Genomic DNA, 23,127 nt, shown 5'->3' with positions numbered 1-23,127 from the left:
GGGATACTGCCTGTGCAGTTATTTACTTCATGTTTTGCTGACATATACCATTATGCTGTATTTCTTTTGACCGGTTTGGTCTTTTGTTGCCAATACATTTGTGCATAGTGCATTATTTGCACTTGTTTGTATATAATCTTTTTTTGTGTGTTTACAATATAATTTTGATGAATCTCATGCTGGTGTGCGAGTCTGTTTGTATATATATCGTCTCTAGGGCTTTTTAGCCTACAGTAATTACAGACTCAGCACCCACAGCATCCAGTGCATTTATTAGCGTACATAGGGTGTGCAGTACCTTCTTGTAAATAGTGGATTGGGTGAGACCCCCGTTCCTTTGAGGTGATGTTGGTGGATTAGGTGAGACCCCCGTTCCCTGGAGGTGATGTTGGTGGATTGGGTGAGATCCCCGTTCCCTGGAGGTGATGTTGGTGGATTAGGTGAGATCCCCGTTCCCTGGAGGTGATGTTGGTGGATTGGGTGAAACCCCTGTTCTCTGGAGTGGATGTTGATGGATTGGGTGAGACCCCCGTTCCCTGGAGGTGATGTTGGTGGATTGGGTGAAACTCCTGTTCTCTGGAGGTGATGTTGGTGGATTGGGTGAGACCCCCGTTCTCTGGAGGTGATGTTGGTGGATTGGGTGAGACCCCCGTTCTCTGGAGGTGATGTTGGTGGATTGAGTAACACCCCCATTCCCTGGCGGTGATGTTGGTGGATTAGGTGAGACCCGCGTTCTCTGGAGGTGATGTTGCTGGATTGGGTGAGACCCCTGTTCTCTTGAGGTGATGTTGGTGGATTGGGTGAGACCTCCGTTCCCTGGAGGTGATGTTGATGGATTGGGTGAAACTCCTGTTCTCTGGAGGTGATGTTGGTGGATTGGGTGAGACCCCCGTTCTCTGGAGGTGATGTTGGTGGATTGGGTGAGACCTCCGTTCCCTGGCGGTGATGTTGGTGGATTGGGTGAAACTCCTGTTCTCTGGAGGTGATGTTGGTGGATTGGGTGAGACCCCCGTTCTCTGGAGGTGATGTTGGTGGATTGGGTGAGACCTCTGTTCCCTGGCGGTGATGTTGGTGGATTGGGTGAAACTCCTGTTCTCTGGAGGTGATGTTGGTGGATTGGGTGAGTACCCTGTTCTCTGGAGGTGATGTTGGTGGATTAGGTGGGACCCCTGTTCTCTGGAGGTGATGTTGGTGGATTGGGTGAGACCTCCGTTCCCTGGAGGTGATGTTGATGGATTGAGTAACACCCCCATTCCCTGGCGGTGATGTTGGTGGATTAGGTGAGACCCGCGTTCTCTGGAGGTGATGTTGCTGGATTGGGTGAGACCCCTGTTCTCTTGAGGTGATGTTGGTGGATTGGGTGAGACCCCCGTTCCCTGGAAGTAATGTTGGTGGATTAGGTGAGACCCCTGTTCACTGGAGGCGATGTTGGTGGATTGGGTGAGACCCGCATTCTCTGGAAGTGATGTTGGTGGATTGGGTGAGACCCCCATTCCCTGGAGGTGATGGTGGTGGATTGGGTGAAATCCCTGTTCTCTGGAGGTGATGTTGATGGATTGGGTGAGACCCCTGTTCTCTGGAAGTGATGTTGGTGGATTGGGTGAGACCCCCATTCCCTGGAGGTGATGGTGGTGGATTGGGTGAAATCCCTGTTCTCTGGAGGTGATGTTGATGGATTGGGTGAGACCCCTGTTCTCTGGAGGTGATGTTGGTGGATTGGGTGAGACCTCCGTTCCCTGGAGGTGATGTTGATGGATTGAGTAACACCCCCATTCCCTGGCGGTGATGTTGGTGGATTAGGTGAGACCCGCGTTCTCTGGAGGTGATGTTGCTGGATTGGGTGAGACCCCTGTTCTCTTGAGGTGATGTTGGTGGATTGGGTAAGACCCCCGTTCCCTGGAAGTAATGTTGGTGGATTAGGTGAGACCCCTGTTCACTGGAGGCGATGTTGGTGGATTGGGTGAGACCCGCATTCTCTGGAAGTGATGTTGGTGGATTGGGTGAGACCCCCATTCCCTGGAGGTGATGGTGGTGGATTGGGTGAAATCCCTGTTCTCTGGAGGTGATGTTGATGGATTGGGTGAGACCCCTGTTCTCTGGAAGTGATGTTGGTGTGAAAAGCCCTATATCATGCCTAAAGTTAGTTTAGGCGTGATAAGTTCACATTGCGTGCAAAGAGCACAGCGCCGTGCGTGCAAAACGGCGCATCGCGGTGCAACGAAAACAGCACACCCGATGCGCCTATGAGGTCGCATTCAATGTTTTGCGCGCGATGTGAATTTAGTAAACTGTGCTAACCCAGTTAGCACCCTAGTTATCATGCCCAAAGTCTTTAGGCGTGCTAACTGGGTTAACACCGTTTACTGAATCAGGCCCATTGACACACGTGTGACATACATAGACTCTCAGCACCAGGCGAGGCTGGGAGCACACACATGTACAGAGATACACACATGTGACAGGCGAGGCTGGGAGCACACACATGTACAGACACACACGTGTGACAGGAGAGACTGGGAGCAAACACATGTACAGAGATACACACGTGTGACAGGCGAGGCTGGGAGCACACACATGTACAGAGACTGGGAGCACACACATGTACAGAGATACACATGTGTGACAGGAGAGACTGGGAGCACACACATGTGACAGGCGAGGCTGGGAGCACACACATGTACAGAGATACACATGTGTGACAGGAGAGACTGGGAGCAAACAAATGTACAGACACACACGTGTGACAGAAGAGACTGGGAGCACACACATGCACAGAGATACACATGTGTGACAGGAGAGACTGGGAGCAAACAAATGTACAGACACACACGTGTGACAGAAGAGACTGGGAGCACACACATGCACAGAGATACACACATGTGACAGGCGAGGCTGGGAGCACACACATGCACAGAGACACACGCGTGTGACAGGAGAGACTGGGAGCACACACATGTACAGAGACACACACGTGTGACAGGCGAGGCTGGGAGCACACACATGTACAGAGATACACGCGTGTGACAGGTGAGACTGGGAGCACACACATGTACAGAGATACACACGTGTGACAGGTGAGACTGGGAGCACACACATGTACAGAGACACACACGTGTGACAGGCGAGGCTGGGAGCACACACATGTACAGAGATACACGCGTGTGACAGGTGAGACTGGGAGCACACACATGTACAGAGACACACACGTGTGACAGGAGAGACTGGGAGCACACACATGCACAGAGACACACGCGTGTGACAGGCGAGACTGGGAGCACACACATGTACAGAGACACACACGTGTGACAGGCGAGGCTGGGAGCACACACATGTACAGAGATACACGCGTGTGACAGGTGAGACTGGGAGCACACACATGTACAGAGATACACACGTGTGACAGGCGAGGCTGGGAGCACACACATGCACAGAGATACACGTGTGTGACAGGAGAGACTGGGAGCAAACACATGTACAGAGACACACACGTGTGACAGGCAAGGCTGGGAGCACACACATGTACAGAGACACACGCGTGTGACAGGAGAGACTAGGAGCAAACACATGTACAGAGATACACGTGTGACAGGAAGGACTGGGAGCACACACATGTACAGAGTAGTGATGGGCGAACATCCAGATGTTCGGGTTCGGGGTGGTTCGGCCAAACATGCCCCCGATGTTCAGCATGTTCGGGCCGAACCCAACCCGAACATGTCCCTTTGGGGCCCCCATAGGGTCCCAGCATAAAGGGAGAGCATGCCCCGAGAGCGGGGGGTGTCGGAAATGCCCCCCACCCCTCCCCGCTAAGCTCTCCCTTCTGCCGGTACCCTATAACATTAAATGTAAGCCCCCCGAAAGTACCTGAGGAGGAGGGCAGGAAGAGGGCAGCCGGAGATCCTAGGCGCTAGTACCCTCTGGTACTTCCGCCCTCTCTTGACGCACTTCCTGTTTGCTATTGAAGTTGCGTCAAGAGCAGGGCCGGATTACCGACCAGGCAACAAAAGCAGTCGCTTGGGGCCCCATTCAGAGTCAAAGGGGCCCCATCAGCACATAAACCAGCCCTTGCCATCCTGTCAGCGGTGGCTGGATGGTATAATGGTTAAAGGGACTCTGAGCAGTGCAGTAACTATGGAAAGATGCATATCATTTTAAAGCTCTCTTTCTCCTCTTTCCAATGATATTTAATCAGCTGCTCTATGCCTTTTAGTTTTTGATATTTTCGCGATCGAATTCGCGGCGACAGGACGACTTTTCTCCAAAGTCAGCGGTGGCTGGATGGTATAATGGTTAAAGGGACTCTGAGCAGTGCAGTAACTATGGAAAGATGCATATCATTTTAAAGCTCTCTTTCTCCTCTTTTCAATGTTATATAAACGGCTGCTCTATGCCTTTTAGTTTTTGATATTTTTGCGATCGAAATCGCGGCCACAGGACGACTTTTCTCCAAAGTCAGCGGTGACTGGATGGTATAATGGTTAAAGGGACTCTGAGCAGTGCAGTAACTATGAAAAGATGCATATCATTTTAAAGCTCTTTTTCTCCTCTTTCCAATGATATATAAACGGCTGCTCTATGCCTTTTAGTTTTCGATATTTTCGCGATCAAAATCACAGCCACAGGACGACTTTTCTCCAAAGTTGGCAGCTCGATTCAGCACAATGCAATGAAATATAAGGAACCCAGGGGGATATAATTACAACCATCATGCTGGTAGGTGTGAGGATGTAATGAATTAGTTGTGGGTATGCTTAAAGGCATATCCACAGGCACTGCTTGGAGTCCCTTTAAGGGCTCTGCCGCTGACACAGGAGACCAGGGTTCGAATCTCAGCTCTGCCTGTTCAGTAAGCCAGCACCTATTCAGTAGGAGACCGTAGGCAAGTCTCTCTAACACTGCTACTGCCTATAGGGCGCGTCCTAGTGGCTGCAGCTCTGGCGCTTTGAGTCCACCAGGAGAAAAGCGCGATATAAATGTTATTTGTCTTGTCTTGTCAAATGATGCCGTGCGCTGCTGATTGTCTTCAGAGCCAGGCTCTCCTCCTAGGTCCCCCTCCTGCTACTGTGCGCTCTGCCGCTGCCCACTCCACCCTCCCTTCCCACAGAGAACCACAGCTGCAGCAAGAATGATAGCAGCAAATGGCAAACGCTCACTCACCTATCCATGATCCAAGCGATAGAGATCCCGTCATCTGAAACCCATCTGTCTCTTCTACAGTGCAGCCGCTCGCTCTGAACTTCCTGATTCTCAGATCAGACAGGAAGTAGGAAGTAGTAATAGCAGTAGTAACAGAGCGGCAGCACTCTAGAGGAGACAGATGGGCTCCGGATGACGGGACCTCTATTGCTTGGATCGCAATAGGTGAATGTGATTCATCTGGTGCTGTCATTCTCCCCCACTGCGGCTGCGTTCTCTGCTGGACTATCGTATTCACTGGGATGGAGGCTGCATGGTGGCTGTCTAGTTTGGGAGGAAATTGGTTGTTCGGTGGTGGGAGTGGTTATGTAATTCTGTCTGGGGAACGGAGGAGACAGATGGGCTCCGGATGACGGGACCTCTATTGCTTGGATCGCAAAAGGTGAATGTGATTCATCTGGTGCTGTCATTCTCCCCCACTGCGGCTGCGTTCTCTGCTGGACTATCGTATTCACTGGGATGGAGGCTGCATGGTGGCTGTCTAGTTTGGGAGGAAATTGGTTGTTCGGTGGTGGGAGTGGTTATGTAATTCTGTCTGGGGAACGGCTTTCGGTTTGGCGGTGTCAAGAGCTTTCTGCTATTGCCAGGCTGGAGATGCAGAGGGAAAGTGCTGCTGCTGTGATATCTGGCGCCCTCTTCACAGGGGTGCCCCAGCCCCTGAGTGCAAATGTCCCAGCCATTCATCTCTCACTCTGCATTTTGCCGCTGCTATTCCCTGCATTGTGCACCCACAGAGGAAAGCGTGCTGTTGCCCATAGCAACCAGTAGCTCGGCTGCCCGGTGTGTGCAGCATGTTGCTGTGCAGCTGCATCTTCTGATTTTATTACGACATGATGGGGGGGCCCAAATCAGTTACTTTGCTTAGGGCCCCATTTAGCCTTAATCCGGCTCTGGTCAAGAGAGAGCAGAAGTACCGCGATGACGTGAACGAGGGTACGCGTCATCTACATCATCGCGGTACTTCTGCTCTCTCTTGACGCAACTTCAATAGTAAACAGGAAGTGCGTCAAGAGAGGGCGGAATTACCAGAGGGTACTAGCGCCTAGGATCTCCGGCTGCCCTCTTCCTGCCCTCCTCCTCAGGTACTTTTGGGGGGCTTAAATTTAATGTTATAGGGTACCGGCAGAAGGGAGAGCTTAGCAGGGAGGGGTGGGGGGCATTTCCGACCCCCCCCCCCCCCCCCCCCCCCCCCCCCCCCCCGTGCTCGGGGCATGCTCTCCCTTTATGCTGGGACCCTATAGGGGGCTATGTTCGGGTTCGGGGGGTGCCGAACCGAACCCGAACAGGCCAAAATCTGGGCGAACCTGAACAGTGGCGAACACTGTTCGCCCATCACTAGTACAGAGACACACACGTGTGACAGGAGAGACTGGGAGCACACACATGTACAGAGATAAACACATGTGAGAGGCGAGACTTAGAGCACACACATATACAGAAACACACGCGTGTGACAGTACAGTGACCAGATTTTTCTTGGCTCAACCTGGGACAGAAGAGGGGTGCTAGTGCTGTGCCAAAAAAATGGGCGTGTCCATAACCACGGTGGAAAAATGGGCATGTCCATGTCATGGTGTGGGCGGAGCGAACCGTAATGTAACTGAGGCAGTGGGCCAGAACAAAACCAAACCAAAGGTAATTAGGCAATGTTCCCCAAACACATAAGAAAAGGCATTGTTCCCACAATGATGTGGTGAAATGGGGGTTTTGCATCATGGATGTCAGTGCATGACAAGACTATGCTCTCTTTAAAGTGCTGCAGAAGATGCAAGTGCTACATAAATACATAATAATGATATGGTGGGACATAAGACTTTGATTATGGCCGGGATTAGATTGTGAGCTCCGCCAAGGACATGACTACACTCTCTGCAAAGTGCTGCCTTAGATGCCAGTGCTATATAAATCTATATATATAAAATTGTGTGTGTGTGTGTGTGTGTGTTCGTGTGTGTGTCGCGATCACTCGAAAACGGCTTGACCGATTTGAACGAAACTTGGTATACAGATCCCTTACTACCTGGGATGATATGTTCTGGGGGTCTCGCGGCCCCCCTGCACACGTGGGCGGAGCTACAAACAGCCAATCAGATTTCACCCATTCAAGTCAATGGAAAAAATGTAAAAGGCTGCCATTCTCACAGTAATCAAGCCAGAGTCCCCACACTTAGCACAAGTGGTCACTGCATGACCGAGGCTACAAATCCAGGAAAAGGGGGCGGAGCATAAAACAGCCAATCAAATTTCAGCCGTTCATTTTAAATGGGAAAATGTAAACTGCAGCCATTCTTAGACTGTTAATGGCAGGGTTCTCAAACTTGCCACAGTTGGTCACTGGGTGAATGCGATTAAGATTCAAGAAAGTGGGTGAAGCCTACAACAGCCAATCAAAATTCACCTATTGATTTTCAAGGGGAATATTTAAACTGCTGCTATTCTTACACTTTTAATGGCAGAGGCTTCAAACTTGCTACAGTCGGTCATTGGGTTACTGGGGTTCAAATTCACTAAAGGGGCGGGGCCACATACAGCCAATTAGATTTCCTTGGTGGATAAACTGCTTACATTCACGCATTTTTGATGCCAGGAACCTGAACGCTCGCAACTTGGTCATTGAGTGTCTGTGTGTCAAGGTTACAAAAAGTGGGTGGAGCCAAAACAACTTTTACTGGGGAAAAAATGCAGCCATTCTTACACCGTTAATGGCAGGGTTCTCAAACTTTGCACAGTTGGTCACTGGGTGACTGGGATTAAGATTTTGGAAAGTGGGTGGAGCCTACAACAGCCAATAAAAATTCACCTTTTGATTTTCAAAGGGAATATTTAAGCTGCTACCATTCTCTTATACCTTTAATAGCAGATGCCTCAAACCTGGTACAGTTGGTCACTGGGTGACTGGGGTTCAAATTCAGAAAGGGGGCGGAGCCACAATCAGCCAGATTTGTTTATTTTTCAATGGGAATATACAAAGTATTGATACTAAGGACCCCAAAGCTGACAAACTTGATAATTGAGTGACTGTATGTCAAGGTTAGAAAAACTGGGCGGTGCCAACAACTACATTTTTCACATGGCAGGGTTCCCAATCTACACAATTGGCCACTGGGTGACTGGGATGAATATTCAGAAACGTGGGTGGAGCCTACAACAGCCATTCAAAATTTACCTATTGATTTTCAAGGGGAATATTCACATTGCTACCATTCTCACACTGTTAATGGCAGAGGCCTCAAACCTGATACAGTCAGTCATTGGGTGACTGGGGTTAAAATTCACTAAAGGGGTGGAGCCACAAACAGCCAATCAGATTTGTTAGATTGATTTCAGCCATTTTGTTATTGGCAGGGTTCTCAAACTGGGTGGGTGGGTGACACAGTTGGCCACTGGGTGATTGGGACTAATATTCAGGAAAGTAGGTGGAGCCTACAGCAGCCAATCAAAATTCACCTTTTGATTTTCAAGGGGAATATTTACATTGCTGCCATTCATACACTCTTAATGGCAGAGGCCTAAAATCTGCTACAGTCAGTCACTGGGAGACCGGGGTTTAAATTCTGAAGGGAGCGGGCTAAAAACAGCCAATCAGATTTGTTTAATTTCAATGGTAAAATGCAAATTATTGATGCCAAGGACCCCAAAGCTCATAAACTTGGTCATTGAGTGACTGTATGTCAAGATTACAAATAGTGGGCGGTGCCAAAAACAACTAACTTTTTTCATGCGAAAATGTAAACTGCAGCTTTTCTTACACTGTTATTCGCAAATAACAGTGTAAGAAAAGCTGCAGTTTACATTTTCGCATGAAAAAAGTTAGTTGTTTTTGGCTCAACTTTGCACAGTTGGTCACTGGGTGACTAGGATTAATATTCGGAAAAGTAGGTGGAGCCTACAAGAGCCAATCAAAATTCACCTATTGATTTTCAAGGGGAATATTGAAACTGCAGCCATTCTTACACTTTTAATGGCAGAGGCCTCAAACTTGCTACAGTCGGTCGTTAAGTGTTTGGGGTTCAAATTCAGTAAAGGGGCGGAGGCAAAAACAGCCAGATTTCTTTGCTGGATAAACTGCTTCCATTAGCACAATTTTGATGCCAGGAACCCAAACTTGGTCATTGAGTAGTGACTGTGTGTCCAGGTTACAAAGAGTGGGTGGAGTTAAAAACAGATTTTTCTGGGAAATTGTAAAGTGCAGCCTGGTTACTGGGTGACTGGGATTAATATTCAGAAAAGTGGGTGGAGCCTAAAAATGCCAATCAAAAATCACATATCACTTTTCAAGGAGAATATTCAAATTGCTGCCATTCTGGCACTGTTAATGGCACAAGCCTCAAACCTGGTACAGTTGGTCATTGGGTCATTGGGGTTCAAATTCAGAAAAGGGGACAGAGCCACAAACAGTGAATCAGATTTGTTTCATTTCATGGGAAAATACAAATTATTGATGCCAATGACCCGGAAGCTCACAAACTTGGTCATTGGGTGACTGTGTGTCCAGGTTACAAACAGTGGGCAGAACCAAAAAAAATTTCACTGGGAAAATGTAAAGTGCAGCCATTCTTACACTGTTTATGGCAGGGTTCCCAAACTTTACCCAGATTAATATTCAGGGAAGTGGGTGGAGCCTATAATAATCAAATGCTGGAGAGGGGGTGAAGCCACAAACAGCCAATCTGATTTGTTTAATTTCTATTGGAATATAAAAATTATTGATGCCAAGGACCCCAAAGCTCACATACTTGGTCATTGAGTGTTTGTGTGTTAGGGTTAGAAAGTGGGCGGAGCCAACACCAGTCAAATACATACACAGGCAACGCCGGGTCATCAGTGTGTGGAGACAAATACAAATTTCACTGGGAAAATGTAAACTGCAGCCATTCTTACACTGTTAATGGCAGGGTTCTTAAACTTTGCACAGTTGGTCACTGGGTGACTGGGATTAATATTCAGAAAAGTGGGTGGAGCCTACAAAAGTGAATCAAACTTCACCTATTGCTTTTTAAGGGGAATATTTAATTGCTGCCATTCTTGCACTGTTAATGGCACAGGCCACAAAACCTGGTACAGTTGGTTATTGGGTGACTGGGGTTCAAATTCAGAAAAGGGGTGGAGCCACAAACAGCCAATCAGATTTTTTTTCATTTCAATGCAAAGACCGCAAAGCTCACAAACTTGGTCATTGAGTAATTGTGTGTTTGGGTTAGAAAAAGTGGGTGGAGCCGACACCAGCCAAATACATACCCGGGCAACGCCGGGCAATCAGCTAGTATATAATAATATCGTAGAACATTAGACTATGACTATGCCATGGTGGGAATAGATTGTGAAAACTGCAGAAGCTGCTGATTAGTATACCATTTAATAACCATGAGTCCCCCAAATGCCAAATGCTGCAACAATAACCCCAAAGTAGCAAATGCAGTCTCTATCACCATCAAGTAATAACTGCAGCAACCGTTACCTCTGACATATGAAATGCAACTACCAGTACCTCTGACATATGAAATGCAGCAGAAAAAGATTACTCCGACTCCACAAACGGTAAATGAGGTAAACATTACCTCATGCGGCCACAGAGTCCCACGGCTGGGACAACCGACGGCCAAAAGTGGGGCATAACCTGGGACACATTGCAGCCTGGGACAGGGGATCCTGAACCTGGGACGTGTCCCAGGTAAAATGGGATGTCTGGTCAGGGTAGTGACAGACAAGGCTGGGAGCACACACATGTACAGACACACACATGTGACAGGCGACACTGGGAGCACACACATGTACAGAGACACATGTGTGTGACAGGAGAGACTGGGAGCACACACATGTACAGAGACACATGTGTGTGACAGGCGAGGCTGGGAGCACACACATGTACAGAGACACATGTGTGTGACAGGCGACACTGGGAGCACACACATGTACAGACACACATGTGTGTGACAGGAGAGACTGGGAGCACACACATGTACAGAGACACATGTGTGTGACAGGCGAGGCTGGGAGCACACACATGTACAGAGACACACGTGTGACAGGCGACACTGGGAGCAAACACATGTACAGAGATACACACGTGTGACAGGCGAGGCTGGGAGCAAACACATGTACAGAGATACACACGTGTGACAGGCGAGGCTGGGAGCACACACATGTACAGAGATACACGTGTGACAGGAGAGACTGGGAGCAAACACATGTACAGAGATACACACGTGTGACAGGCGAGGCTGGGAGCACACACATGTACAGAGACTGGGAGCACACACATGTACAGAGATACACACGTGTGACAGGCGAGGCTGGGAGCACACACATGCACAGAGATACACACGTGTGGCAGGTGAGACTGGGAGCACACACATGTACAGAGACACACACGTGTGACAGGCAAGGCTGGGAGCACACACATGTACAGAGACTGGGAGCACACACATGTACAGAGACACACGCGTGTGACAGGAGAGACTGGGAGCACACACATGTACAGAGACACACACGAGTGACAGCTGAGACTGGGAGCACACACATGTACAGAGACACAGGCGTGTGGCAGGTGAGACTGGGAGCACACACATGTACAGACACACATGTGTGACAGGAGAGACTGGGAGCACACACATGTACAGAGACACACACGTGTGACAGGAGAGACTGGGAGCACACACATGTACAGAGACACAGGCGTGTGGCAGGTGAGACTGGGAGCACACACATGTACAGAGACACACACGTGTGACAGGCGAGTCTGGGAGCACTCACATGTACAGAGATACACACGTGTGACGGGAGAGACTGGGAGCACAATCATGTACAGAGACACATGTGTGTGACAGGTGAGACTGGGAGCACACACATGCACAGAGATACACACGTGTGACAGGTGAGTCTGGGAGCACACACATGTACAGAGACACACACGTGTGACAGGCGAGTCTGGGAGCACTCACATGTACAGAGACACACATGTGTGGCAGGTGAGACTGGGAGCACACACATGCACAGAGATACACACGTGTGGCAGGTGAGACTGGGAGCACACACATGTACAGAGACACACGCGTGTGACAGGAGAGACTGGGAGCACACACATGTACAGAGACACAGGCGTGTGGCAGGTGAGACTGGGAGCACACACATGCACAGAGATACACACGTGTGGCAGGTGAGACTGGGAGCACACACATGTACAGAGACACACGCGTGTGACAGGAGAGACTGGGAGCACACACATGTACAGAGACACAGGCGTGTGGCAGGTGAGACTGGGAGCACACACATGTACAGAGAAACTCGCGTGTGACAGGGAGACTGGGAGCACTCACATGCACAGAGATACACGTGTGTGACAGGCGAGTCTGGGAGCACACACATGTACAGAGACACAGGCGTGTGGCAGGTGAGACTGGGAGCACACACATGTACAGAGAAACTCGCGTGTGACAGGGAGACTGGGAGCACTCACATGTACAGAGATACACGTGTGTGACAGGCGAGTCTGGGAGCACACACATGCACAGAGACACACGTGTGACAGGCGAGACTGGGAGCACACACATGTACAGAGAAACTCGCGTGTGACAGGGAGACTGGGAGCACTCACATGCACAGAGATAATAACATGTGACAGGCGAGACTGGGAGTAAACACATGTACAGAGACACACGCGTGTTGACAGGCGAGACTGGGAGCACACACATGTACACGTGCCTCACCCCTCCTCTGGAATGCCCTTCCACAACACATTCGCCACTCTCCCACCTTTGAAATCTTTAAACGCTCCCTCAAAACCCACCTTTTCCGACAAGCATATTCTCTAGCTTAGGCCATGCACCCACTAAATAACCTAATTGCGCACTGCCTGTATATATACTGTATACATCCCCACCTCTTGTTTCCACCCCATTCCTTTAGATTGTAAGCTCGCAAGGGCAGGGCTCTCACCCTTTTGTGTCATGGAATGTTATTAATGTCATTGCTTGCACTCTGTTAGACATTTATACATTTTAGTCATCATGTTAAATTTGCTATTGTAATAAGCAGTGCTGTATTTTGTATCAGTGTTCATATTTCATGTATATCATTGTCTGTATCATTATGTATCCCTTGTTTGTTTTCTTACATTGTACAGCGCCACGGAATATGTTGGCGCTTTATAAATAAACAATAATAATAATAAATGTACAGAGATACACAGGTGTGACAGGCGAGACTGGGAGCACACACATGTACAGAGACACACGCGTGTGACAGGAGAGACTGGGAGCACACACATACAGAGATACATGCGCGTGACAGGAGAGACTGGGAGCACACACATGTACAGAGACACACGCGTGTGACAGGCGAGACTGGGAGCACACACATGTACAGAGAAACTCGCGTGTGACAGGAGAGACTGGGAGCACACACATGTACAGAGATACACACGTGTGACAGGTGAGACTGGGAGCACACACATGTACAGAGACACACACGTGTGACAGGATGGACTGGGAGCACACACATGTACAGAGACACACACGTGTGACAGGTGAGACTGGGAGCACACACATGTACAGAGACACACACGTGTGACAGGATGGACTGGGAGCACACACATGTACAGAGACACACACGTGTGACAGGTGAGACTGGGAGCACACACATGTACAGAGACACACACGTGTGACAGGATGGACTGGGAGCACACACATGTACAGAGACACACACGAGTGACAGGATGGACTGGGAGCACACACATGTACAGAGACACACACGTGTGACAGGAGAGACTGGGAGCACACACATGTACAGAGACACACACGTGTGACAGGATGGACTGGGAGCACACACATGTACAGAGACACACACGTGTGACAGGAGAGACTGGGAGCACACACATGTACAGAGACACACACGTGTGACAGGAGAGACTGGGAGCACACACATGTACAGAGACACACACGTGTGACAGGTGAGACTGGGAGCACACACATGTACAGAGATACACACGTGTGACAGGTGAGACTGGGAGCACACACATGTACAGAGACACACACGAGTGACAGGAGAGACTGGGAGCACACACATGTACAGAGACACACACGAGTGACAGGTGAGACTGGGAGCACACACATGTACAGAGATACACACGTGTGACAGGTGAGACTGGGAGCACACACATGTACAGAGACACACACGTGTGACAGGAGAGACTGGGAGCAAACACATGTACAGAGACACACACGTGTGACAGGAGAGACTGGGAGCAAACACATGTACAGAGATAAACACGTGGGACAGGCAAGGCTGGGAGCACACACATGTACAGAGACACACACGTGGGACAGGCAAGGCTGGGAGCACACACATGTACAGAGACACACACGTGTGACAGGCGAGGCTGGGAGCACACACATGTACAGAGACACACGCGTTTGACAGGCGAGGCTGGGAGCACACACATGTACAGAGACACACACGAGTTACAGGAGAGACTGGGAGCACACACATGTACAGAGATAAACACGAGTGACAGCTGAGACTGGGAGCACACACATGTACAGAGACACACACGAGTGACAGGAGAGACTGGGAGCACACACATGTACAGAGACACACACGAGTGACAGGTGAGACTGGGAGCACACACATGTACAGAGATACACACGTGTGACAGGTGAGACTGGGAGCACACACATGTACAGAGACACACACGAGTGACAGGAGAGACTGGGAGCACACACATGTACAGAGACACACACGAGTGACAGGAGAGACTGGGAGCACACACATGTACAGAGACACACACGAGTGACAGGTGAGACTGGGAGCACACACATGTACAGAGATACACACGTGTGACAGGTGAGACTGGGAGCACACACATGTACAGAGACACACACGAGTGACAGGAGAGACTGGGAGCACACACATGTACAGAGACACACACGAGTGACAGGAGAGACTGGGAGCACACACATGTACAGAGACACACACGAGTGACAGGATGGACTGGGAGCACACACATGTACAGAGACACACACGTGTGACAGGCGAGGCTGGGAGCACACACATGTACAGAGATACACACGTGTGACAGGTGAGACTGGGAGCACACACATGTACAGAGACACACACGTGTGACAGGCGAGGCTGGGAGCACACACATGTACAGAGATACACGCGTGTGACAGGTGAGACTGGGAGCACACACATGTACAGAGACACACACGAGTGACAGGAGAGACTGGGAGCAAACACATGTACAGAGATACACGCGTTTGACCGGCGAGGCCGGGAGCACACACATGTACAGAGATAAACACGTGGGACAGGCAAGGCTGGGAGCACACACATGTACAGAGACACACGCGTTTGACAGGCGAGGCTGGGAGCACACACATGTACAGAGACACATGTGTGTGACAGGCAAGACTGGGAGCACACACATGTACAGAGACACACACGAGTGACAGGAGAGACTGGGAGCACACACATGTACAGAGATAAACACGTGGGACAGGCAAGGCTGGGAGCACACACATGTACAGAGACACACGTGTGTGACAGGAGAGACTGGGAGCACACACATGTACAGAGACACACACGTGTGACAGGAGAGACTGGGAGCACACACATGTACAGAGACACACACGAGTGACAGCTGAGACTGGGAGCACACACATGTACAGAGACACACACGAGTGACAGGTGAGACTGGGAGCACACACATGTACAGAGATACACACGTGTGACAGGTGAGACTGGGAGCACACACATGTACAGAGACACACACGAGTGACAGGAGAGACTGGGAGCAAACACATGTACAGAGATACACGCGTTTGACCGGCGAGGCTGGGAGCACACACATGTACAGAGATAAACACGTGGGACAGGCAAGGCTGGGAGCACACACATGTACAGAGACACACGCGTGTGACAGGTGAGACTGGGAGCACACACATGTACAGAGACACACACGTGTGACAGGAGAGACTGGGAGCACACACATGTACAGAGACACACACGTGTGACAGGATGGACTGGGAGCACACACATGTACAGAGACACACACGTGTGACAGGCGAGACTGGGAGCACACACATGTACAGAGATACACACGTGTGACAGGCGAGACTGGGAGCACACACATACAGAGATACATGCGCGTGACAGGAGAGACTGGGAGCACTCACATGTACAGAGACACACGCGTGTGACAGGCGAGACTGGGAGCACACACATGTACAGAGAAACTCGCGTGTGACAGGAGAGACTGGGAGCACACACATGTACAGAGATACACACGTGTGACAGGTGAGACTGGGAGCACACACATGTACAGAGACACACACGTGTGACAGGATGGACTGGGAGCACACACATGTACAGAGACACACACGTGTGACAGGTGAGACTGGGAGCACACACATGTACAGAGACACACACGTGTGACAGGATGGACTGGGAGCACACACATGTACAGAGACACACACGTGTGACAGGTGAGACTGGGAGCACACACATGTACAGAGACACACACGTGTGACAGGATGGACTGGGAGCACACACATGTACAGAGACACACACGTGTGACAGGTGAGACTGGGAGCACACACATGTACAGAGACACACACGTGTGACAGGATGGACTGGGAGCACACACATGTACAGAGACACACACGTGTGACAGGAGAGACTGGGAGCACACACATGTACAGAGACACACACGAGTGACAGGATGGACTGGGAGCACACACATGTACAGAGACACACACGTGTGACAGGAGAGACTGGGAGCACACACATGTACAGAGACACACACGTGTGACAGGATGGACTGGGAGCACACACATGTACAGAGACACACACGTGTGACAGGAGAGACTGGGAGCACACACATGTACAGAGACACACACGAGTGACAGGTGAGACTGGGAGCACACACATGTACAGAGATACACACGTGTGACAGGTGAGACTGGGAGCACACACATGTACAGAGACACACACGTGTGACAGGATGGACTGGGAGCACACACATGTACAGAGACACACACGTGTGACAGGCGAGACTGGGAGCACACACATGTACAGAGATACACACGTGTGACAGGCGAGACTGGGAGCACACACATACAGAGATACATGCGCGTGACAGGAGAGACTGGGAGCACTCACATGTACAGAGACACACGCGTGTGACAGGCGAGACTGGGAGCACACACATGTACAGAGAAACTCGCGTGTGACAGGAGAGACTGGGAGCACACACATGTACAGAGATACACACGTGTGACAGGTGAGACTGGGAGCACACACATGTACAGAGACACACACGTGTGACAGGATGGACTGGGAGCACACACATGTACAGAGACACACACGTGTGACAGGTGAGACTGGGAGCACACACATGTACAGAGACACACACGTGTGACAGGATGGACTGGGAGCACACACATGTACAGAGACACACACGTGTGACAGGTGAGACTGGGAGCACACACATGTACAGAGACACACACGTGTGACAGGATGGACTGGGAGCACACACATGTACAGAGACACACACGTGTGACAGGTGAGACTGGGAGCACACACATGTACAGAGACACACACGTGTGACAGGATGGACTGGGAGCACACACATGTACAGAGACACACACGTGTGACAGGAGAGACTGGGAGCACACACATGTACAGAGACACACACGAGTGACAGGATGGACTGGGAGCACACACATGTACAGAGACACACACGTGTGACAGGAGAGACTGGGAGCACACACATGTACAGAGACACACACGTGTGACAGGATGGACTGGGAGCACACACATGTACAGAGACACACACGTGTGACAGGAGAGACTGGGAGCACACACATGTACAGAGACACACACGAGTGACAGGTGAGACTGGGAGCACACACATGTACAGAGATACACACGTGTGACAGGTGAGACTGGGAGCACACACATGTACAGAGACACACACGAGTGACAGGAGAGACTGGGAGCAAACACATGTACAGAGATACACACGTTTGACCGGCGAGGCCGAGAGCACACACATGTACAGAGATAAACACGTGGGACAGGCAAGGCTGGGAGCACACACATGTACAGAGACACACACGTGGGACAGGCAAGGCTGGGAGCACACACATGTACAGAGACACACACGTGTGACAGGCGAGGCTGGGAGCACACACATGTACAGAGACACACGCGTTTGACAGGCGAGGCTGGGAGCACACACATGTACAGAGACACATGTGTGTGACAGGCGAGACTGGGAGCACACACATGTACAGAGACACACACGAGTGACAGGAGAGACTGGGAGCACACACATGTACAGAGACACACACGAGTGACAGCTGAGACTGGGAGTACACACATGTACAGAGACACACACGAGTGACAGCTGAGACTGGGAGTACACACATGTACAGAGACACACACGAGTGACAGCTGAGACTGGGAGCACACACATGTACAGAGACACACACGTGTGACAGGAGAGACTGGGAGAACACACATGTACAGAGACACATGCGTGTGAGAGGTGAGACTGGGAGCACACACATGTACAGAGATACACACGAGTGACAGCTGAGACTGGGAGCACACACATGTACAGAGACACACACGAGTGACAGGAGAGACTGGGAGCACACACATGTACAGAGACACACACGTGTGACAGGCAAGGCTGGGAGCACACACATGTACAGAGACACACACGAGTGACAGGTGAGACTGGGAGCACACACATGTACAGAGACACACACGAGTGACAGGTGAGACTGGGAGCACACACATGTACAGAGATACACACGTGTGACAGGTGAGACTGGGAGCACACACATGTACAGAGACACACGCGTGTGACAGGAGAGACTGGGAGCACACACATACAGAGATACATGCGCGTGACAGGAGAGACTGGGAGCACACACATGTACAGAGATACACACGTGTGACAGGTGAGACTGGGAGCACACACATGTACAGAGACACACACGAGTGACAGGAGAGACTGGGAGCAAACACATGTACAGAGATACACGCGTTTGACCGGCGAGGCCGGGAGCACACACATGTACAGAGATAAACACGTGGGACAGGCAAGGCTGGGAGCACACACATGTACAGAGACACACGCGTTTGACAGGCGAGGCTGGGAGCACACACATGTACAGAGACACATGTGTGTGACAGGCGAGACTGGGAGCACACACATGTACAGAGACACACACGAGTGACAGCTGAGACTGGGAGCACACACATGTACAGAGACACACACGAGTGACAGGTGAGACTGGGAGCACACACATGTACAGAGACACATGTGTGTGACAGGAGAGACTGGGAGCACACACATGTACAGAGACACACACGAGTGACAGCTGAGACTGGGAGCACACACATGTACAGAGACACACACGAGTGACAGGTGAGACTGGGAGCACACACATGTACAGAGATACACACGTGTGACAGGCGAGGCTGGGAGCACACACATGTACAGAGATACACACGTGTGACAGGTGAGACTGGGAGCACACACATGTACAGAGACACACACGAGTGACAGGAGAGACTGGGAGCAAACACATGTACAGAGATACACGCGTTTGACCGGCGAGGCTGGGAGCACACACATGTACAGAGACACACACGTGTGACAGGCGAGGCTGGGAGCACACACATGTACAGAGACACACACGTGGGACAGGCAAGGCTGGGAGCACACACATGTACAGAGACACACACGTGTGACAGGCGAGGCTGGGAGCACACACATGTACAGAGACACACGCGTTTGACAGGCGAGGCTGGGAGCACACACATGTACAGAGACACATGTGTGTGACAGGCGAGACTGGGAGCACACACATGTACAGAGACACACACGAGTGACAGGAGAGACTGGGAGCACACACATGTACAGAGATAAACACGTGGGACAGGCAAGGCTGGGAGCACACACATGTACAGAGACACACACATGTGACAGGCGAGGCTGGGAGCACACACATGTACAGAGACACACGCGTTTGACAGGCGAGGCTGGGAGCACACACATGTACAGAGACACATGTGTGTGACAGGCGAGGCTGGGAGCACACACATGTACAGAGACACATGTGTGTGACAGGCGAGACTGGGAGCACACACATGTACAGAGACACACACGAGTGACAGCTGAGACTGGGAGCACACACATGTACAGAGATACACACCTGTGACAGGTGAGGCTGGGAGCACACACATGTACAGAGACACACACGAGTGACAGGTGAGACTGGGAGCACACACATGTACAGAGATACACACCTGTGACAGGTGAGGCTGGGAGCACACACATGTACAGAGACACACACGTGTGACAGGAGAGACTGGGAGCACACACATGTACAGAGACACACACGAGTGACAGGAGAGACTGGGAGAACACACATGTACAGAGACACACACGAGTGACAGGTGAGACTGGGAGCACACACATGTACAGAGACACACACGAGTGACAGGTGAGACTGGGAGCACACACATGTACAGAGACACACGCGTGTGACAGGAGAGACTGGGAGCACACACATGTACAGAGACACACACGAGTGACAGCTGAGACTGGGAGCACACACATGTACAGAGACACACACGAGTGACAGGAGAGACTGGGAGCACACACATGTACAGAGACACACACGAGTGACAGGAGAGACTGGGAGCACACACATGTACAGAGACACACACGAGTGACAGCTGAGACTGGGAGCACACACATGTACAGAGACACACACGAGTGACAGCTGAGACTGGGAGCACACACATGTACAGAGACACACACGAGTGACAGCTGAGACTGGGAGAACACACATGTACAGAGACACATGCGTGTGAGAGGTGAGACTGGGAGCACACACATGTACAGAGACACACACGTGTGACAGCTGAGACTGGGAGCACACACATGTACAGAGACACACACGAGTGACAGGTGAGACTGGGAGCACACACATGTACAGAGACACACACGAGTGACAGCTGAGACTGGGAGCACAGACATGTACAGAGACACACACGTGTGACAGGTGAGACTGGGAGCACACACATGTACAGAGACACACACGAGTGACAGCTGAGACTGGGAGCACACACATGTACAGAGACACAAGTGTGTGACAGGAGAGACTGGGAGCACACACATGTACAGAGACACAAGTGTGTGACAGGAGAGACTGGGAGCACACACATGTACAGAGACACAAGTGTGTGGCAGGAGAGACTGGGAGCACACACATGTACAGAGACACACACGTGTGACAGGTGAGACTGGGAGCACACACATGTACAGAGACACAAGTGTGTGGCAGGAGAGACTGGGAGCACACACATGTACAGAGACACACACGAGTGACAGGTGAGACTGGGAGCACACACATGTACAGAGACACAAGTGTGTGGCAGGAGAGACTGGGAGCACACACATGTACAGAGACACACACGTGTGAGAGGAGAGACTGGGAGCACACACATGTACAGAGATAAACACGTGGGACAGGCAAGGCTGGGAGCACACACATGTACAGAGATACACGCGTGTGACAGGTGAGACTGGGAGCACACACATGTACAGAGACACACACGAGTGACAGCTGAGACTGGGAGCACACACATGTACAGAGACACATGCGTGTGAGAGGTGAGACTGGGAGCACACACATGTACAGAGACACACACGTGTGACAGGTGAGACTGGGAGCACACACATGTACAGAGACACACGCGTGTGACAGGTGAGACTGGGAGCACACACATGTACAGAGACACACACGAGTGACAGCTGAGACTGGGAGCACACACATGTACAGAGATACACACCTGTGACAGCTGAGACTGGGAGCACACACATGTACAGAGACACACACGTGTGACAGGTGAGACTGGGAGCACACACATGTACAGAGACACACACGTGTGACAGGTGAGACTGGGAGTACACACATGTACAGAGACACACACGTGTGAGAGGTGAGACTGGGAGCACACACATGTACAGAGACACACACGTGTGACAGGTGAGACTGGGAGACATCCCGAGGCAGAGATTACACAGCTCTGGGCAGAGATTAGGAGGGATCTCTGCAGAGAAGGTGGACCCGGGAGTTACACATCAGTAAAAGTAAAGTGTTCTGTGAGAGTCAGGCTACCGGCTGGCCATGGAACTCCATCCTCTCTCCTGCCTTCTCCTTCTCATACTCTTCCTGGGACCACCAGTCACATGTGATGACCCAGAAGACCACCAACACAAAGACCACCCCTCAGGTGAGACCCTCCAACTTACCAACACCCGCTCTGTGTCTCCTCTTCATCTGACAACTGGGAACAGCTGCTGGATGTGTCTGTTACAGCTCAGAAGGCTTTATATGACTGCTATATTATTATTATTATTATTATTATTATTATTATTATTATTATTATATGGGAACAGCTGCTGGACATTCCTCAGGATGTGTCTGTTACAGCTCAGAGGCTTTTCATGACTGCTATATTATTATTATTATTGATATTTGATATATAGCATGTGTATGTGTGCAGTGTGTACGTATGTGTAGTGTATGTGTGTAAATGTATGTATGTATATATATATATATATATATATATATATATATATATATATATATATATATATATATATATTCTCTCCATCTCTTACATGCACTGTTCCACTGCTTTGTATGAGAGCTCCCCTGACATGATCGGTGATAATATGTGTTATATAGCACATTCTGCAGCCTGTGTATGTGGCCGGGTCTTTTATGCTTCTGAAAAGATTATGTCCTGTGGTATCTTCTAATCCCAGATCTGCCCCAGGACAACACTGAGCTCCGGGACACCTCTCCTCTCCTATTGGCTGCCGTCCTGCAGGGGATCCTC

At 50.5% G+C, this 23,127-nt stretch overlaps 1 protein-coding gene across 1 annotated transcript in view; it reads left to right on the top strand.

The window, feature by feature from the left end:
- Positions 1-22,401: 22,401 nt before the first annotated feature.
- The window catches only part of LOC137543805 (carbonic anhydrase 9-like), a gene marked incomplete at its 3' end in the record, with an annotated part of 140,502 nt that continues 139,776 nt past the window's right edge, over positions 22,402-23,127 (top strand). Inside the window, exon 1 of the mRNA XM_068264885.1 lies at positions 22,402-22,515. Coding sequence (XP_068120986.1) covers positions 22,410-22,515 — 106 coding nt within the window. The remainder of the gene's footprint in view (positions 22,516-23,127) is intronic.

Source organism: Hyperolius riggenbachi, unplaced genomic scaffold (assembly GCF_040937935.1).
Source record: "Hyperolius riggenbachi isolate aHypRig1 unplaced genomic scaffold, aHypRig1.pri scaffold_201, whole genome shotgun sequence".
NCBI classification, from domain to species: domain Eukaryota; kingdom Metazoa; phylum Chordata; class Amphibia; order Anura; family Hyperoliidae; genus Hyperolius; species Hyperolius riggenbachi.
This window is presented reverse-complemented; position numbering and strand designations above follow the sequence as displayed.